Consider the following 20,355-nt stretch of genomic DNA (forward strand, 5'->3'; position numbering starts at 1 on the left):
AACTTTTATTTTTCAGTTCAGTGTTTTTCTTCTTTTTTATTTCAATTTTGTTCATCTGTCTTTTCATTTTTATGATTTCTGCTTTGGTGTTTAGAATCTTCTGATATTTTTGCTATTCTAGTTGTTCAGGTTTTTCTTTATTTAATTACTAATTAATTGATCTATTATTTTTCTCTTTTATTGATGTGCTTAGAGATGGAAATTATCCCCCAAGGATTATTTAATTTCATCCCAAAATTTTTGTGTATTGTATTATTGTTGGATTTTTCTCTAATAAATTTGTCAATAAAATTTATGTGTTTTGTTCTTAAAATATCACTGAAATTTATTATTATGTAATTGTTTAGTTTTTCATCCTTTCTTCTAAGACCCTTTGCTGAATATAATTTATATTGCTTTGTATTCAGTAAAAGATATGCTTAATATTTCTTCCTGTCTCCATTTATTTGGGAGGTTTCCTTCACCTGAAAATTGGCCCAAAATGTGTTTCCTAAAGGTCCTTCTAAGTTTCCTTTGCTAGATCTTCTTCCAGATACCACTAACTGTGGGTGTCCCCCAAGGCTCCGTCCTATACCCTTTTTTTCCTCCCTCTATACTATCTTTGTTGATGATCTCATCAGCTCCTATAGGTTTAGTTAACTTCTCTATTCAGAAAATTGCCAGATCTATGTATCCAGTCCTAATGTCTCTCCTTGACTATTAGTCTTATATCAACTTATTCTTGAACATCTCCAGTTGGATGCCCTGTAAGAATTTCAAACTTCATATGCCAAAAACAGAGCTCAATACTTTTCACTTTAAATGAACTCCCACCCCCAACTTCTCTATTACTTTTCAGTATACCACTATCCTCTTAGTTCCCCAGGTTCACAATCTCAGCATCATCTCTTATTCCTCTCTCATTCATTCCACACAGCTAATCTGTTGGCAAGTCTTGTCATTTCTACTGTCACAAAATCTCTTCTGTATATTCCTTTCTTTCCATTCATCCTGGTGCAAGCTCTCATCGCCTCTTACCTGAATTATGCCACTACCTTTCTAGTTAGTCTCCCTGTCATATATTTCCCTCAATGTTCAATGACTTCACTACTAAAGTGCAAGTCTAAATATGACATTCAGTAATTCCAGTAGCTCTTCAACACTTCGAAAATCAAATATAAAATTTGATTGTCAGTTTAAGCTTTTCAGAACTTGATATTTTCCTATTTTTTAATCTTCTTATGGGAGTCATTTCCAGTCATCCTGATCTATATCTTGACACTGGACCAAGATGGCTCTGCATGAAAGAGTGAGGCTGGGGACTTTTCATTGCCCTGCCTCACTTAAATCCAGTTAACTTGCAAGTCAAGATATCACCTTCCTGATGCCATTGGTCCTCTTACATCTTAGTGTCCTATATATGTGTGTACTTTACAATCTAGCAATACCTATCTTTTTGATATTCCTTGCACATGACACTCCATCTCCTGGTTCCCTGCCTTTTCAGTGACTGCCTCCATTCCTGGGATGCTCTCCCTCCACACCTCTGTCTACTGACACCCCCAGTTTCCTTCAAATGCTACTTTATTTAGCATACCTTTCCCAGTCCTTACACAATTTTCTTTCTGAGATTACTTTTTAAAAATGCATTATAGGGGCGGCCAGGTAGCACAGAGAGTAAGAGCACCAGCTCCAGTGTTGGGATGACCTGGGGATCGAATCCGGGCTCCAACACTTAGCACCCACCAAGAAACACCTGGCTGTGTAACCTTGAGCAAGTTACTTAATCCCAATTGCTTAGGGGAGGCCAGGTGGCTCAGCAAGTAAGAGCACCGGCTCCAGTGTCGGGATGACCTGGATCAAATCCGGGCTCAGATACTTAGCACCACACCCAGAAATAACTGGCCATGTAACCTTGAGCAAGTTACTTAACCCCGATTGCTTTTTTTGAAAAAAATACATTATAAATTTGTTATTAGATAGGAATAACACTGCTCTGCTTGTCTGCATCTTCTTTTTTTAATTTTATTTTAGACTGAAACACCAGAACACAAACATAGACTAGAGAAAAGAAACATATCATAAACTTAAATATTGGAAACAAATACAAAGAAAGAAAGGGGAAAAAAAAATTTTGTGTGCATAGCAGAACACAAGATGATTCAAAATATGTAGCAATAAATTTTCATTTCAAGAAAGCCTGTATGATAAATATTACATGTTGTGTTGAGAGCTATCGATGTTTTCTTTGCTTTCTTGTAAGTTTTCTTTTGTTCCCTACTGTGTACTTTTTTTACTTTGTTCTTTTTTGCCCTCCCCCCCCCCCAAGGCTACAATTAAGTGTGGATATATTTCTCTATAGCCATAGATATATACATACACATATACATATATACATACATACATAGAAATATACTTTCCCAAACACATTCTACTCCAGATCTTTGGGGTTTTTTTTTTTTTTTGCATAGTTCTTATTTCCTATCCCTTCTTCTTCCTCTGCTTTATTTCTATCCACTTCCTTGCCCTCCTGTTACTTGTCTAACTACCTCCAAGGATCCTTCCCCTATTCTCCCATTCTCATAAATATAAACACCCTTCTATATGCCCCATAATTTATTCCTTCACCCTCCCCTCTAGAGATCTTTCCCTTGTCCTTCCCCCCTCCTTATCTAGTCCCTTACCATTTTATTTCTTCTGAATTTAGAAGACTTTTGTTCTCTCCTCTCTCTCTCTCCACACACACACACACACATATATATATATATGTATTAGTCCCTCTTAAACCCATTCCTAATGAAAGTAGGTTACCAGAACTACCAGCCCTTCTACCCCATCTAATTCTTCTGTATTGATATTTCCTCTTGCATCTCATTTGTATAAAATGAATACTCTTTTCAGCTGTTCCTAAATGGTTTTACTTTTAAAATTCAATTAATTTCTGTATATATCTATATAAATTGTGTGTGTGTACTTGGCTGTTTGCATGTACTTTCAACCCCATTAGAATGTAAACTCCTTGAGGACAGGGGCCATGTTTTGCTTTATATACTCATACTTAGCATAGTGCCTAGCATATAATAATTACTTAATAAATGCTTGTTGACTGATAGATTCCATATGAGAGACCATTCCTAACTTTTCTAAAGTTCTTTTCAGTTACTTAATTTCTTTATTGTTTTTTGTCTAGGTCTGAAATGGGTACGTTTGAGTCCCCCACTATTATCTTTTACTGTCTTTCTCTTTTTAATTTTAAAAACATTTCCTCTAAGTAGTTAGCTGTTAATATTGCTTCATTATTTATAGTACCTTTATATATAGTACCTTTAATGTGATTTCCCTGTTGACCTCTTCTTATCATGTCTATTTTTACTGCTTCCTTATCTAAAATTATTATTGTTAACACTGATTTTTTTAGTTTGCTTGAAGTATTACCACTTTTGCTTTAGTTCCTCACTTTAACTCTGTGTTAATCTTTGTTTTAATTGTGTTTCTTGTAAACAATATTTTTTTGAAATATGCTTTCTTATCCATTCTACTATTTTCTTCTGATTTATTGGTGAGGTCATTCCATTCACATTTATAGCTATTATTTATTAATTATTATGATTATTTATAATATATAGTTATTAATCATTTTCCTCAAATCTACCTTCTTGAACTTTTTCTTCTCTTTGACAATCACCCCTCATGCCTCTATTTCCCCACAATTTCTCCCATTGGCCTTAGAGTAAAATAGTTTAGGAAAAGAAAAGGAATTTGCTTAATACTGGTGATCTATGGTGACAGTGATCTGTTTCTGTTCTATTTCCATCTTCTTTCCCCTTGTTTTTCCTCTGCTCATAGATTTTTTGTGTCTTCCCCTTTCCTTTTCTTCCCTTCTCCCTTCCCTTTCAACTGTCCTTTTCCTTTTCTTCTTCATCTTCATTTCCTTTCCTTTTCTTTCCTATCCTAACCTGTGCTATCCTGTCCTATCCTATCCTATTCATCTTTTCCTTTCCTCATGGCCAATTAGGATTTTGTTTTGCATGATTATGCAAGCTATATACAAGAAAAATAAGAAATAACTAAAAGATAGAAAGTGCTAGAATTAAGAGGAATTAGGGAAGGCTTCCTATAGAAGGTGGGATTTTAGTTGGGACTCAAAGGGAAGTCAAGGAGGTCAGTAGTTGGAGAGGAGGAGGAGAGTGTTCCAGGCATTGGGGACAGTAAGAGAAAATGCCTAGACCCTAGAAATATAATATCTTGTTCATGGAATAGCTGGGAGGCCAGTGCTACTGGGATTAAGAGTATGTAAGGGAGTGAGTTATAAGAAGACTGGAAAAATTAGGTTATGAAGGGCTTTGAATGCCAAGAAAAACATTTTGTAATTGCTCCTTGAGGCAATAGGAAGCTACTGGAGTTTACTGATGTTATGGTAATGAGAATCTGAAGATCTTCCCTGCTCCTAGGCCCTTTCATAGGCCTAAGAGACTCTGAGAACCTTCCTTGATTTGAAAATATACTCTGCCTCCTAATAGGCTGAATGTGGTCACATGGAGCCTGTGGCAGGAGGTTTGTTTTTCAGGAATGCCCACACCTTGTTGCTTTGTGATTGGGCAGTGAGTCAAGAAGGTTGTGACATTCTCTGACCCAGGAGAAAGCTATATACACCCTGATTTTACTTTGAGATTTTACTTTGGGGCTCACTTTGAAAAGAGTTGTGTGATTTGACCAGATTGAGACTCTGGACAGCCATTGAGCCCCCCGACTTTGAAAACCCAGATGTTGGTGCTTCCCTCTCTAGTAACTGATTAGGCATGGATGTAATGATCAGAAAGCTGGAAGCCTGTCTGCTGATGTTTCTCTGTCTGTATTTGTTGTCTGTTTGTAACCTCTGTTTGTATTCTCTGAAGTTGAGGGTGTTGATTTTTCCCCCTGAACTAGGTAAATTATATATGTTTGATTAAAGCAAGATTGTTAACCCATTTTGAGTTGCTTTCCTTTAGAAAAGCAAATCTAGGAGCCTATGCTAGCAGCCATCATGGGTGTGCTTGGGTGCTTACTGCTACAACTGATTAGAGAGAGGGACATGACCATTTTATCTTCACAACAAACCTGGGAGATTTTAACTCTGGAATCAGTTTCTCTTGACTCCAGTTTTACATGTTAAAGTTTCTAATCAGTTCTGGCATTTTTGTCAGAAATGCTTGGAAGCTCTCTACTTCATTTAAGATCCATCTCCCACCCACTCCCTAATTCTTCCCTAACCCCCTTCTATACACACATTATATTCAGTTTTGTCAGAGAAGTTATTCTTGATTGTAAAACTTTATCTTTTACATTTTCTTTTATCATATTCCAAGCTCTTCTCTTCCTTATAAAGGCAAGCATCAGCTCTTGTATGAGCCTATCTCCTAATTTCTTGAACTATTTCTCTTTAGGCGCTTGCAGTATTTTCTTTGACCTAGAAGCTCTGCATTTTTGATATGATGTTTTAATTCTGGAGTTTCATAAAGTGACAAGTGGATTTTTTTTCTATTTTCACTTTGCCCTTTGGTTCTAATAGATCTGGACAGCTCATCTTTTTTATTTCTTGAAATATGATATCCCAGTTTATTTGTTTTTTTAGAGGCAGTAGCATTATGATTTTCAAGTAGTTTGACTATTCTTAAATTCTCCTTGGAATGTTTTGTAGGTCAATTTTTGTTGGTAGGTATCTTCTGTTTTCTTTTGCAATATTTTGATTTTTAAAATTTTGTTTATTGTTTCATGGGGGACAACTAGGTGTCATCGTGAATAGATCCTCAGGCCTAGAATCAGGAAGACTGCTCTTTGGGAGTTTAAATCTGTCCTCAGATACTAATTAGCTGTGTGACCTGGACAAGTCACTTAACTCTCTCTCTTTGCCTTAGTTCCTCATCTGTAAAATGAGCCGGAGAAGGAAATGGAAAACCACTCCAATATCTTTGCCAAGAAAACCCCAAATGGGGTAATGAAGAGTCAGATGACTGAAATGGCTCAACAACAGTATTGTTTTATGGAGTTATTATTTTCTATTTGGCAAATTTCTATATTTTCTAAGCTATCAATTCTCATTTTCATTCTTTCGTCCATAGCTGTTATTTCCTTTATTATTACATTTTGTGTCTCTTCTTTCATTTCTTTCAGTTAATTTTGTAGTCCCTGTGGCCAGGGCATTATTTTCTCCAAAACTCTGCTTGGATTTGCTGGAGAGTTGCTCTTTCCTTCTGAGTTTTCCTCTTGGACTTCTCTCAATCCAAGTAGCTCTTCATTGTGTTCTCTTCGTTTATTCAAACACCCAGCCTCAATTTCTGGGTTGGGGAATTTGTGTTTAGACACATTTTGCTCCCTTCCATACTCTTGAATAGCATGGGTAGGTCTTGCTTTGTCCTAGATGCAGTTGTTAATACTAGGCCGAACCTTTTTTAGGAATTCCTTGGTTTGGCCTCTGCCTTGATGATTCAACTTAAGTTTTGGCCTTGGTTCCTTTTCTGCCTCATTCTCCTCACACAGTCTTGAATTCAGAGATGGTTTCACCTCTTAGTGTGACCCTGACAGACCTTGGCCAAATATTATTGATTATGCTGGACTGCACTTGATTTGCTTCCTTCCCAAGTGCTGCCTTGACCCCATTTCCTGATGTGGCTCTTTTGTGGTTGGACAATAGCTGCCTAAGCACTGGACTACTCAGTCTGCTTGTTTCATCCTATGATTCAGAATAGACTTTCTGGGCTCTGGGTTGCACAGAAACTGCCTGGATGTTGAGTCAATTTTCCTTGATCTCTGTAGTTAATACTCTTCCTTTTATTAAAGTTTGCTCTTTATTTAGCTCTAAAAAGATTGTGCAGTGTGATTCAATAAAATAAAGATTAAAAAATAATCTTACAGAATTTAAAAAATATCTTACACATATGAATATTACTAATTTTTAAATGTACACATGACATTAGAATTAATACGACATAAATAAATTTAACCTAGAATCCATAGAAGATTTTTTATTATAATGTATTTTCTCATGTAAACATAGGGCATTTTTAAAGTATCTCCTAGGAGCACTCAAATATTCATTTGGATCTGTGATCTCACTAAAATGATTATTCCCTCCAGTAATGTCAGTTGCTATACAGCCTTGCTTACCAGTACTGTGCAACTCCTGTTATAGATAGTAGAGCTCATAACTCTAGTAGGCACTCTAGCTGGTGGAGCTTGAATTGGGCATTAAAGGATAACCAGGGCCCAAAAGGATAGAAGGACTCAAAGATAAACATGGGCATAGCCTAAAGTGAAGAGCTCAGGGTAGGTCATTGTCCTCTCAGTTCTGTTTGCTTCACTCTGAATCAGGTCATGAAAGTCTTTCCATGGACCATTCACCATCTCTTGCAGTACAATGACATACCATTATCTTCATCTATGTGTTTAACCATTCTCCAACTGATGGACACCTCCTAGTTTCCAGTTTTTTGTCACCACAAAAAGAACTACTATAAATATAGTTGTGCATATGAATCCTTTCCCAATACCTTTGATCTTTTGGGGTTATAGTCCTAATAGTGATATCACTGGGTCAAAAGGGGAAATACCAAATTACTTCCCCAAATGGCTAGAGAGAGATAGAAAATTTTAATAAAGTTAGCATCCTTCTATCCTCACAAGGAAAATTGTTCTCCATTGTTTCATGTGCGCAGAGTATATTGCTATAAACATTTGAATGGTAAAGACTCATTTATTTGAGAATTGATACTGGACTAGGTCTATGATTTTATTATAGTCTTAAAATTATCTAGCGCACTGAAAGGTCAAGTAACTTTACCAGAGACATGCTGCCAATATATTTCAGAGGCAAGACACAAAACCATTTCTACCTAGCTCTAAGGTCAGAACTCTATCCACTATACCATGCCTGCTTCTCTTATTCGAGGAACAGGGAGCAAATTACCCTTTTTTACCCACCCTTTCCCAAATACATATTTGTTCCTGAATTTAGTGGGGCAATAATTCTTATTCCCAACCCAGACTATGTATTTATCATTTGGGGGCAGATTTGGAGAGGAGCAAGACAGAATTGAGAGCCGCAGCATGGCAAAAATTCTCCTAAAATTTCATTCCTTGAAACTTTTCCATTGGGATAAACATGGACAAAAAAAAAGACACTTCATCGTCTTTATTCTCCTATTGGGCTGACTGTCAAGAGAGGTCAATGGAATTCCTCTCTTGGACACATTCTAGATTTCTTTTACCATGCCCCAATTACCTCTTTATCCTGAAAGCTCACTTTTTCTAACCTTGAAATACCCTCTGCCACCTGCAACCTCTTGCTGTAATTGGATGGCTCCTCAAAGACCCTCTATTTAAGAAATGTTTAGTCCAGGCATGTCTTATCACTCTACAGGCTGCACTTTAGACTTTCTCAAATATCCCCCCCCCAATCCCTACTAACTGGTGTTTGACCCCTTTGGGGGGTTTCCTTGGAAAAGATACTAGAGTGGTTTGCCATTTCCTTCTCCAACTCATTTTATAGATGATGAAACTGATACAAACAGGATTGATTTTCCTAAGGTCACACAGTTATTAAGTGTCTAAGACCAGATTTCAACTTAGTCTTCCTAACGACAGGACTGATGTCAAATCTAGCCTTTGACATTAGTTGTGTGACCCTGGGCAAGTTCCTTCACCTTTGTCTGCCTCAGTTTCCTTATCTATTAAATGGCAATACTAATAACACCTACCTCCCAGAGTTGTTATGAGGATCAAATGAGATAATAATTGTAAATTACTTGGCATAGTCCCTGACACAAATTAAATGTTATACTATTATTATTTATTATTAGGTACCTTGTTTCCTCACCCTCTCCTCTCCTGCCCTTCTCCTTCTCCTTCTTCCCTCCTTTCTCTCTAGCCCTTTCTTCCTTTCACTTTCCCCCTTTTAAACTTCCTTTCACATGTTTTCTTCTTTGCCTTCCCCTATTAAAATGTAAGCTCCTTGAAGGCAAGGACTGTCATTCTTACTGCTTAAATTTGTATATCCAGAATTTAGCACAGTACCTGGTACATAATGCTTGCTAACTGACTGTTGGACCTATCACTCTCATCAAAGCAGCATAGAATATTGGAAAGGATCCTGGTCAGAAGCTTTAGGTTTTAATCTCAACATGCCATTTACCAGCCCTGTGACTATGGGTGGAGGGGAAGGGATTATATAACCACTGTATACCTCAAGTTTTGTTTCCTTAGCTATGAGGACAATACTAATACTATTGACTTAGTGTTGTGAATAATATCATTATTATTCTACCTACCAAGTAGACCAGAATTTTCATATCTACTTATTAGAAAACCTCCTCCCCAGATAGTAGTAGGGAAATATGAAGAAAATTATTATATAACTTTACTTTTGCTCTACTAAGACTACCACTTTCCTGTTTGCCTTTATCATTATATCATCAACATTTTTCATTCAATGTAACATCTTCAAATTACCAAACTTTCACATTTTTCCTTTACTCTATTTTAGGTTGACTAAATCCTGGTATAGGGGGTAGCCTTACAGTCAGTAAGCTGTATCCAAATCTCAATGTAGGTTTCATGTAAAGCCAACATGATTTGGTAGTGGACTGGCAGTCATAGGATCCTAGAATTAGAAGGAAGCTCAGAAGTCATCTGATCTGACCCTGTAATCTTTACAAATGAGGAAAATAAGGCTCAGAGATTTTAAATGATTTAACTAAACTCCCACAGGTCAACATTTGAACCCATATCCTCTGACTCCAGAACCAATTTTTTTTTCCACTGTACTACATTGACAGGGAAATCTTGCTTCTGACATTTAATGTATCTGAATATCATTTTCTTTATCTGTAAAGTGGAAATAATAGTTGTAATAACTATCTCATAGGAATTTTTGTTAGGATCAGGTGAGATTATATACATACACACATATACACATATATTATACAGTTTAAAACATTATTAAAAATGTCAGCTATTATTAAATGGCAAATCTTGGCAATGATGTGTGTATTCTTTGTCATTTAAGTTGTAATCAGTGTGCCTTCCTCCCATCATCTTTCAACTTAGGGAGCAGAGGAGGTCTAAATTACATACTGACCAGAGCTCTCAATCCACACCATAAAGTGATATATTTTGGTTTAATGACCAAGATTGAAAATGATAATTTAGTGTGATTCACTCTCATTAGAAGGCATATCTCCCAGAAGCCACATGCCAAATTTATTTTTTCGCATTTTGCTTCTGTAATTCAAAAACATCCCTACTAAGAGATTTTTCCCAATCACATTTTCCATGGTATCCCCTCATTCTCTTGTATATCTGCTAATTCTTATGCTATTTTTTCCAATATCCCTTGCAGTCTAAGTCCTTTAGCGATAGCAAGAACCGCCACAAAAAGCCAAAGGACACCAAACCAAAGGTGAAGAAGCTAAAATATCACCAATACATTCCACCTGACCAAAAGGCAGAAAAGTCTCCTCCACCCATGGACTCTGCCTATGCTAGGCTTCTGCAGCAACAGCAACTTTTCCTACAACTACAAATCCTCAGCCAACAGCAACAGCAGCAAAGATTCAGCTACCCAGGGCATCATCAAGCACAGCTAAAGTGAGTCAATTTAGGAGACATGGTTGAAGGCAATGGGAAACTAATGAACTCATCATTACAATTTCTCATATATATGTTATTTCTTTATTTTGTTTTATTTGAAATTTATGGACTAAAACTAGCATTTCTATTACATAGTACAATAAAACAATGATTGTGCATGAAATTGCAAATCTACTATGCACAATTTGCTATTCCTTTCAAACATACAACAAAACTATCATGTAAATTTCTTTTTTTCTTTTCTTCCCAACGTCTGCCCTAGAGATGGCTATTTATTGCATGTCACTTAGCCATTGATTGCATGCTACCTTTCATTATTCTGTATCTGGTTGTATACTGTCTTCTATTGTGCTAGCTTTGTCTTCTCAGCTTTCCCAGCTATCTGATATCAGGGCATTGAGACCAAACCATGAACTTCAAGAACATTAAGGGACATAAGTCTGAAGAGAAGTGATGGTGAATAAAAGAGATAGCTTAAGGAGAGCAATCCCTCAGGGTAAGAAGTTCGGGGTCTACAAAGATAAGTCATTCCACCAAACCACTGACCTAGAATGAATAAAAGCATTGTGTTCCTCTATGTAAATTTTAACCCTTTTAAGGACAAGAATAATATTTCATGTCTTCTGACAACTTAAAGTATTGAGTAAGCAGTCACTATAGCTTGTTTGATCAATTTGAATTTTGCTCTTCCTCCCCCTCACATTCAAAATCGGCATGTAGTCCTATATTTTCCTGTCTCCAAAAGAAGTGGTACTGAACTGAAATTAAAGTGATATTAAGAAATAAAAGGACAGAGAAGGTTAGGAAGTCAGGAGAAACTTCACTTCTAGACTCTTTTTTTTTTTAAGCAATCAGGGTTAAGTAACTTGCTCAAGGTTACACGGCCAGTTATTTCTGGGTGTGGTGCTGAGTATCTGAGCCCGGGATTTGATCCAGGTCATCCCAACACTGGAGCCAGTGCTCTTACTTGCTGAGCCACCTGGCCGCCCCTAAGCAATTGGGGTTAAGTAACTTTCAAGGTTACACAGCCAGGTGTTTCTGGGTGGGTGCTAAGTGTCTGAGCCTGGGATTCGATCTCCAGGTCTTCTCAACACTGGAGCCGGTGCTCTTACTTGCTGTGCTACCTGGCCACCCCGACATCTAGGCTCTTTATCAAAGCAATCAAAACTCTAAGAGATGAAGGAAGAGAAGTCATATAGTCAAAAAATAACGTTACCTCAGAAAGGTGTTGACCTTAAGGGAACAAGTACACCTCATCTCAAGGAGTCCTATTAATTCTTGGAAAGAAACAAAGGAGATAATTTCTATTTATAATACCACTGTGTCTAACTTTAAGAAAATCCAATATATAAAATATGTACTTATTAAGCAAATAAATTTGAGATCTCACATCACAAATGTATTCTTTCTTAAATAACAAAGATTTATAAAAGAATTCCTTTGAATAACAGGTATTTACATTCAAAATATGGTTTTAATTTTATGAAAGTCATTTGTTTGGTGCCACTTTTCAGAAAACATATATTAGATAAGATAAGGTAACACTTGTATTTAGAGCAAAAAGAGTGATAGAAAACTCCACATGGAAAAGAGAAAACGTTTCTAATTTCTTTCAATTTGAAATATAGTTTGGAAGGGAAGGAGAAGTCATCTAAGTACTTGACATAATATATATCCAAGATCTGTACAACTGAACGAGTTGACCAAAAATACTCAGAAACAGATCTAGTCCCAAATTTTGTCATTAGCTTTCTATAAATTTATAGTAAAAAGATTTCTTCCCTGTTCATTATTTCTTATCTCATAGAGGAAAATATGCCTAGTTCTCATTATATTCAATCTTCTAAACTTTCCTGGACTGGGTTATGGACACCAAAACCTAAATTGTTACTGAAGACCCTAAATGAAAATATACTGCCTGACTGATCAATCAACCAACAAGCATTTATTAAATACCTACTGTGTGCCAGATAAACTATGCAGTTGTCTAAAATATCTCATTGTCTATTTTTAGAGAGCCCAATGAAGAATTGATCAGAAATCCAAACTCAGTTTCCATAAGCAATACTCCTCTGTCTCCTGCCAAAACTACTTTTTCTGGACAAACTGGCATTTCTTCTCTCAAGTTGGTTCCTCTTCCATCAAATCTGGATGATCTGAAGGTATAAGTCTTGTTGGCTACTAAGAAAAGATTATGTAGCAGCAATTGCCAAATATCATGTGGCTAATACAATAGGACTCTATATGTGTGTTGTGGCGGAGGAGAGAGGGAATTTTGTTACTGCATAACATCCCAGTCACCAACCACTTTTTAGAACTCCCTGCTCCATACTAATGATGTATTATATAATATGAATTAATTGCCGTCAAATCCAGAGAAGTAACTTGACTCCTTTCCTTGAGAGGATCTATAAAGACAATATTCAAAGGTGGGGAAGTATGATTTCATCATTGTAGGAAATTCCCATTGTGTAAACTCCCTATGCTGATTTAAGTCTGCAGTTTGCCTCTATCTTATAGAGAGTCCTGGGACACTAATAACCTCAACAATTTGCCCATTGTTACACAGTTCGCTTCAGAAGCAGAACTTGGGAAATGATATTTCTCCATGTAATCTTCCACACTCTGAGGTCAGCCCATTCATAATTCTCTAGTGGCATTTTATCCACATTTTGGTGGCTACAACCAAAAGATTTTTTTAACAAAAACATCTGTTCATAGTGTCTAGAAGGAGGGGATAACAGCACCATCGTATTCTGACCTGTTTAGACAGCATCTTGAATAGTGTGTTCATTCTAGTGCCACATTTTAAGAAAGACATTAGTAGGCTAGAATATGTTCAGAGTAGGAAAATGGTAAGGATTCTCACATACATGTCATATGAAATGAGAACATTTAACTTGGAGAAAAGAACCAAGATGACAGAGAATACTAGGGGAAAGGTTGGGGAAGGAGAATGGGGAGGAAGAAGAGAAATGATACCTATCTTCAAATATTTCATCATGAAGGAGAGAGTTTTTATTTGTTCTGTCTAGTTGCAGAGAACAAAACTAACAGCAGTGAGTTCAAGTCACAGAAGGACAGATTTCAGCTACATATAAGGAAATCTTTAATAATTAGAGCTATTCAAAATAGAAATGGGATGGCTTAGGAAGTAATTAGTTTCTTATAATTGGATTCTTGAAACATATGTCTAGCAACTGTTTGTCCAGGACCTTGTAAGAAGCGTTCCTTTTCAGATACTATATGAACTCTGAGAAACTTTGCAGTTGTGATTCTCTTGAGGTCAGAGTTGGGAGAGGTGGTTCAGATTTGAAAGAATTCACTTAGACCTTCTCTTGAGCCAATGGGAGCTTTATTGACACAAAAGCAGCAGGTCTGAGTTTTAGCAAGGAGCTAAACAAAGGCATTGATATAGGAAAAGGACCAGACTTAAATAGACAGAAAGTTATACAGCCTGTAGGAGGTTGATGTAATTTTTAGGGTTTCTATTGGGAGGTTGGAGATTTGGGAACAGGATAAATCTTGCAAGATAAGGACATAGGATGAGGACAATGCATGACACAAAATAAGGGAGACAAGGGAATCTTATGACCCAGGATGGGGGGGGGGGAGACAAAGAATTCCATGATCCAAGACCAGGGGGAAGTTTTATAGTATTTCAAGATAAGGGAAGAGACTTTATGAGCCCTCAGGTTCAGGAGGACCCCACAAGGTACTGAAAAAGCAACCTGTGCTATTAACCTTTAGGGAATCTTTGTAGCCACATTAATTCTATGATTCTGTTTCTCTGACTATAGGAAAAGCACATCTTCTACTAGATAAATTACTACAATTCAAGAGGAAAACAAAAATAGAACACTGAGGCTGAGTCCAAGAGTGGGAGTCAAGAATTTTGTATATTTTGACTTGAACATAAACCTATAGAGTTTCTGGAAAAAGTCAGAATACCACCTACAACATGATTATTTGATTATGAAATAATCTCCCAAATAACATTACTTACTAATTTAGCAGGCCTTATCTGGAACAAAAGGGTTCCATTTTTCACAAGGCGTAAAACATATTCCACTATAAAATGCAAACTTCTTGAAGGAAGTGATTGTTCATTTTTTGCCTTTGTGTCCCCAGTTCCTGTCAAACAATAGATTTTTTTAAAAGTGTCTACTGACTAATTGTTTGACCCTAAAGAGGAGAAATGCAATTAATAGAAATTACAGGGAGACAAATTTCACCTCACCACAACATAAAGAACTGCCATTAATAATTAGAACTGTCCAATAGGGGATGCTTTAAGAGCTAGTGAGTACCCTGTAACTATAAGAATTCAAATGGAAACTGGTAGAAATTCTGTAGAAAGGTTTTATGCCTGGGGTAAGAAGTTGAATAATCCTCCTAACTCTGAAATTCTGTGATTCACCACCCCCATCTATACCCAAATGAAATTGTAGGTTTTGAATATGTGATTTTTTTAAACAATTGATATTTCTACAATACTTTGTAAACTTTAAAGATGAAAGTAGGTGCCAATCAATCTTAATAGTTACTCAGTTCAAGGCATTGCAATCAAAGCAGTGATCTAATTCCTAACCTTGATTCCTTATGTGATGCTTTGCTTGGTGCTACCTGTCTTACACATACAGGGATGGCTGTCATGTGGGTTTAGATATAACCAAGCTTATTTGGAGTGACTCAAAGTGTGAATATATCTGAGTTTATCACCAAATATAATTTTATTTGGAATGTCTTCTCCCTGACCTGAAAAAGTGTCTCTCAACCTTTAAGAAGATTGCAATATCACCAATGGCCACAAGAGGACATTTAAGGCTTGAGTTCTTCATTTTGATGTCTGCTAGCCTCTTTGCCTTTCCCTTTCAATTATCTCCTCCATACCACTGCAGTTTTCTGAATTCATTTCCAAATGGAACAACTAATAAAAAAAGAATTATTAAGAACCTCATGCATCTAAGTAAAGTATTGTGCTAGATATCAGGGATACAAACACACACACACATATACCCACATACACACACGAAGAAATAATAGTTCCAAAGGGGCTGCATTAATATTAATATTTTTTAATTAATAGTTTTTTCAATTACCTTACCTGACCCCTCATTGCCCACGGAATAATCTTCTCTCTTTCCTGTGAGAAAAATAACAACTACTATTGGGTTTCCTCAGGTAATTAAATAACATTTGATGCAGTGAGGTAAGGGCTTAGAGCTTCAATGTTTAATAAGAGTTGTGGTTATTTAGTAATTAATGAGGAAATATCTAAAAATACTCTTAGGACTCAGGAAAATGAGATTAAACAGAAAAGAGGTAGGCTTAGAACCTATAAATAGGTTTGTTGTCTCCATGTATGGCATTACAAGTGGGATTCATCTTTCTAAGGCTGTTACATATGCAACACCATTTACCCCCTATGCAAACTCACAGATTTTATTAAACTCATATATGTTAAAATGAATAGAGAAAAATTCAACTCAGCATATGCCAATTTAAATTATATAATGAGTTTTGCTAGTTAATAATGTAGTTACATTTACACACTTCTTAATAACAGATTTTTTTATGAGTATAGTGAAAAAATAATCTAAACTCTTTTGTTCTTTTAGGTCTCTGAATTGAGACAACAACTTCGAATAAGGGGACTACCTGTATCAGGCACCAAAACAGCCCTCATGAATCGTCTTCGACCCTTCCAGGACTGCCCTGGGAACACAGAACCAAATTTTAGCGATATAACTACTATCACTTTTCCTGTTAACCCAGCTCTAACCAGTTATCAGTCCTCTCCTACTAGTGTCTTACCCAGTGGGTTCTATCATTTTGGCAGCACCAGTTCCACACCACCCATTTCCCCAGCTTCATCTGATGTCTCAGTCACTGGCTCTCTACCAGATACATTCAATGACACTTCACCATCATTTGCTCTGAAGCCCTCTCCTGTCCACATTTGTACAGAGGAGAGCCTAATGAGAAGCCTCAATGGGTGCTGCACCCAGTCTGATTTAGATGGGATTGATTCTGAGAAGGATAAGATGTTAGTAGAGAAACAAAAGGTGATTAATGAACTTACCATGAAGCTACAGCAAGAGCAAAGACAAGTGGAAGAGCTGAGGATGCAACTTCAGAAGCAGAAGAGGAATAACTGCACAGAGCAGAAACAGTCACAGAAACATTTCTTTGCTGTTCCCATCAAGAAAGAAGATACTGTATGCAGCTGTCCTTTTCCATCAAAACAAACATCTGTGCAAATACAGACTAACAATTCAGAGAACCAACTTAGTACTCGAGAACCTGCCCAGCTTCTTCCCCCTCTAAACAGTCATTCTGTAGAATCTGTAGGACAGAGCAAAGTACTTTCTTCCACATTTCTTAGCCCTCAGAATTCTCCCCAACATTCCCCACTTGGAGCTGTAAAAAGTCCACACTGTATCAGTCAGCCCCCATCACCCAACAACCATTACCTCATCTCTTCGTCTTCCAGCTCCCAAGGAGAGAAGCACAGTGGCCTCTCACAAAACAGCAGTCAAATGTGCTCAATTCAGGTAAGGAGCTATGGAGATATCTAAAATTTATTAAGAATGAACTGCTAAAGAGCTAGAGATTGTCATTTCAGTTTATTGGATAAGAGAGAAATGCTCCCCATACAGGCCCTCATAAAAAGACCTTGTGCTTAGCTGGGCCTCCTTAGGAGGGAGTCAATTCAATTTTTTAAATATTTATTAAATATCGACTATTTTCTAGTCACTGTGCTAGGTCCTCAGGAAGGTACAAAGCTAAATTACACAACCACAGCCCTTCTCTCCAAGAGTATACAATCTAGTGGGAAAATGTAGCATGTAAATTGAGATCTTTACTGGTTCTAGTATATGATACAAAGGGAAAAAATTGCTAGCATTTCTGTGATGCTTTAAGTTTTTGAGACACTTTAGATGTTATCTCATTTGGTCCTTACAACCATGTTAGGTAGGTGCTATTATTTCCCCCATTTTAAAAACAAGAAATCGGAGACTTATAGTGCCTTTTCCAGGGACATACAGATAGTATGTGTTTGAAACAAGAATTGAATGTAGGTATTCCTGAGACTAAGTCTAGATCTGTAACAATTCTGCCATGCTGTCTTTTTGGTCCCAGCTCTACTCTATAGAGTGACACTGTATTTTTCTCCCCTGGCAGTTCAGCAAATATTTGAAGATAGCTCTTATAATATAAAAAGAACATTGGGTCAAGTACCAAGAAACTAGGTTTGGGTTCTGCTCTGCCCTGAATTAGCTGCATGAACACTTTATTAAAATGAAAGCTATCTGTCCCTTTCTTTCCATTCACAAAGCCACCAACAAAGTTCAGACCCATGTGCTCTTTCTTGTCTGGACTCTTGTAAAAGTCCATACTCCAATCTCTCACTGCTCTAAATCATCCTCCTTACAACTGCCAATGGCTATTCCTAAAGCACAGGTCTTACCAAGTCATGTCCTCTCCCAAGAAGTTCTAGTGGTTTACCATTGCCTCTAAGATAAACTATTAACTTTTCTATTAGGATTTAAATCCCTTCACATACCTGTACTACCTACTGCCTCACAGGGCTATGTTTATCAGCATCTATTATACAATAAATAAAAACAGTATTACTGTTGTTATGATTGCTTGTTGGAACTCCTCTATGGAAATTGCCTTGGAAGACTAGGCATATTATTTGAATATTTTCACAAAAGGTGAATCTTTACCTTTTGAAAATGTATTTTATTTTAGGAACTAACCAAACTAATCATTCAGAGATTTTTAGTTAGTTCTTTTAAAAAATATGTTTATTTTTAGTTTACATCATTTATTTCCACAAGATTTTTGAGTTACAAATTTTCTCATTATATTTCCCCTACCCACCACCCCAAAACAGTAATCCCACTGTATACCTCCTCCCCCAATCTGCTCTCTCTTATATCCTCCTCCATTTCCCCTCCAACTTTCCAGTAGGGCAAGATGGATCTCTATACCCCAGAGCCTGTATATCTTATTTCCCAGTTGCATGTAAAAATAATAATAATAATATTTTTTTAAACATCTGATTTTAAAACTTTGGATTACAGATTCTTTCCCTTCCTCCCTTGTCACTCATCCTTACTGGGAAGATAAGCAATTCAATATAGGTTGTACATAAGTAGCTACACAAAACATTTCCATAGTGGATATATTGTGAAAGACTGACTATATTTCCCTCCATCCTATCCCCCCCCCACCCCTTGTCAATTCTCTATTTTGACCCTGTCCTTTTTCAAAAGTGTGTGCTTCTAGCTTCCCTCCCCCTCCAACCTACCCTCCCCTCCATCATTCCCCCCGCCCTCATCTCCTTCCCCCCTACTCTCCTGTAGGGCAAGATACCTTGTTTGGTATGTATGTCATTCCCTCCCTAAGCCAAATTCAATGAGAGTAAGGATGACCCATTCCTTTTTGCCTTCCTGTTCTTCCCCTCCGTTGTAACAATTTTCCCTTGCCTCTTCTATATGAGATAATTTACCACATTCTGTCTCTCTCCATCTCCTCCCATTAGATTCCTCTCCCAACTCTCAATTTTACCTTTTAAGTATCATCCCTTCCTATTCAATTGGTCCTGTGCCCTCTGTCTATGTATATCTGTACACATATATATGCACACTCACATATGTATTCATATGCCCATATACCCTCCTATATAGACATATGTATGTATGTATATATATCTACATTTATATTCCCTTGAACTCTTCTCATATTGAGAAAAGTTTCACAAGTTACAATTATCATTTTTCCATATAAGAATGTAAATAGTTCAACTGTGATAAATTCCTTATGATTTCTTTTCTCTGTTTAACTTCTCATGCTTCTCTTGCTTCTTGTATTTGAATGTCAAAGTTTCTATTCAACTCTGGTTTTTTCATCAAGAATGCTTAAAAGTACTCTATGTCATTGAATAACCATATTTTTCCCCTGAAACATGATACTCAGTTTTGCTGAGTAGGTGATTCTTTGTTTTAATCTCAGCTCCTTTGACCCCTGGAATATCATATTCCAAGCCCTTTGATCCCTCAATGTAGAAGCTTCTAGGTCCTGTGTTATCCTGATTGTGTTTCTACAATATTCAAGTTGTTTCTTCCTGGCTGCTTGTATAATATTGTATAATGCTTGTATAATATTCCTAGGGGTTTTCTTTTTGGGATCTTTTTTAGGAGGTGATCAGTGGATTCTTTCAACTTCTGTTGTGCCCTCTGATTCTAAAACATCAGCCAATTTTCCTTGAGAATTTCTTTTTTTTTTTAAGCAATTGTGGCTAAGTAACTTGCTCAAGGTTACACTGCCAGTTATTTCTGGGTGTAGTGCTAAGTATCTGAGCACGGATTTGATCCCCAGGTCATCCCAACACTGGGGCCGGTGCTCTTACTTGCTGTGCTACCTGGCCGTCCTGAGAATTTCTTGAAGGATGATTTCTAGGTTCCTTTTTTGATCATGGCTTTCAGGTAGTCCAATAATTTTTAAATTATTTCTCCTGGATCTATTTTCCAGGTCAGTGGTTTTTCCAATGATATATTTCATATTGCCTTCTATTTTTTCATTAGTTTGTATCTTTTTAATAGTAACTTGATTTCTCATAAAGTCACTAGCTTCCATTTGCTCTAATCTAATTCTGAGGGAATTATTCTTTTCAGTGACCTTTTGAGATTCTTTTTCCATCTGGCAAATTCAACTTTTTAAGACATTCTTCTCCTCATT

At 36.8% G+C, this 20,355-nt stretch overlaps 1 protein-coding gene across 10 annotated transcripts in view; it reads left to right on the plus strand.

The window, feature by feature from the left end:
- MYOCD (myocardin) overlaps positions 1–20,355 on the plus strand; it is a 168,539-nt gene that overhangs the window by 133,467 nt on the left and 14,717 nt on the right. For all 10 annotated transcript variants that reach the window (XM_069076812.1, XM_069076809.1, XM_069076810.1 and 7 more), the window contains 3 exons: positions 10,352–10,599; positions 12,617–12,764; positions 16,224–17,159. In XM_069076812.1, coding sequence (XP_068932913.1) covers positions 10,352–10,599; positions 12,617–12,764; positions 16,224–17,159 — 1,332 coding nt within the window. The remainder of the gene's footprint in view (positions 1–10,351; positions 10,600–12,616; positions 12,765–16,223; positions 17,160–20,355) is intronic.

Source organism: Petaurus breviceps, unplaced genomic scaffold (genome assembly GCF_028583685.1).
Source record: "Petaurus breviceps papuanus isolate PSGF00001 unplaced genomic scaffold, PetGlider_PUasm1.0 90925, whole genome shotgun sequence".
NCBI lineage: Eukaryota > Metazoa > Chordata > Mammalia > Diprotodontia > Petauridae > Petaurus > Petaurus breviceps.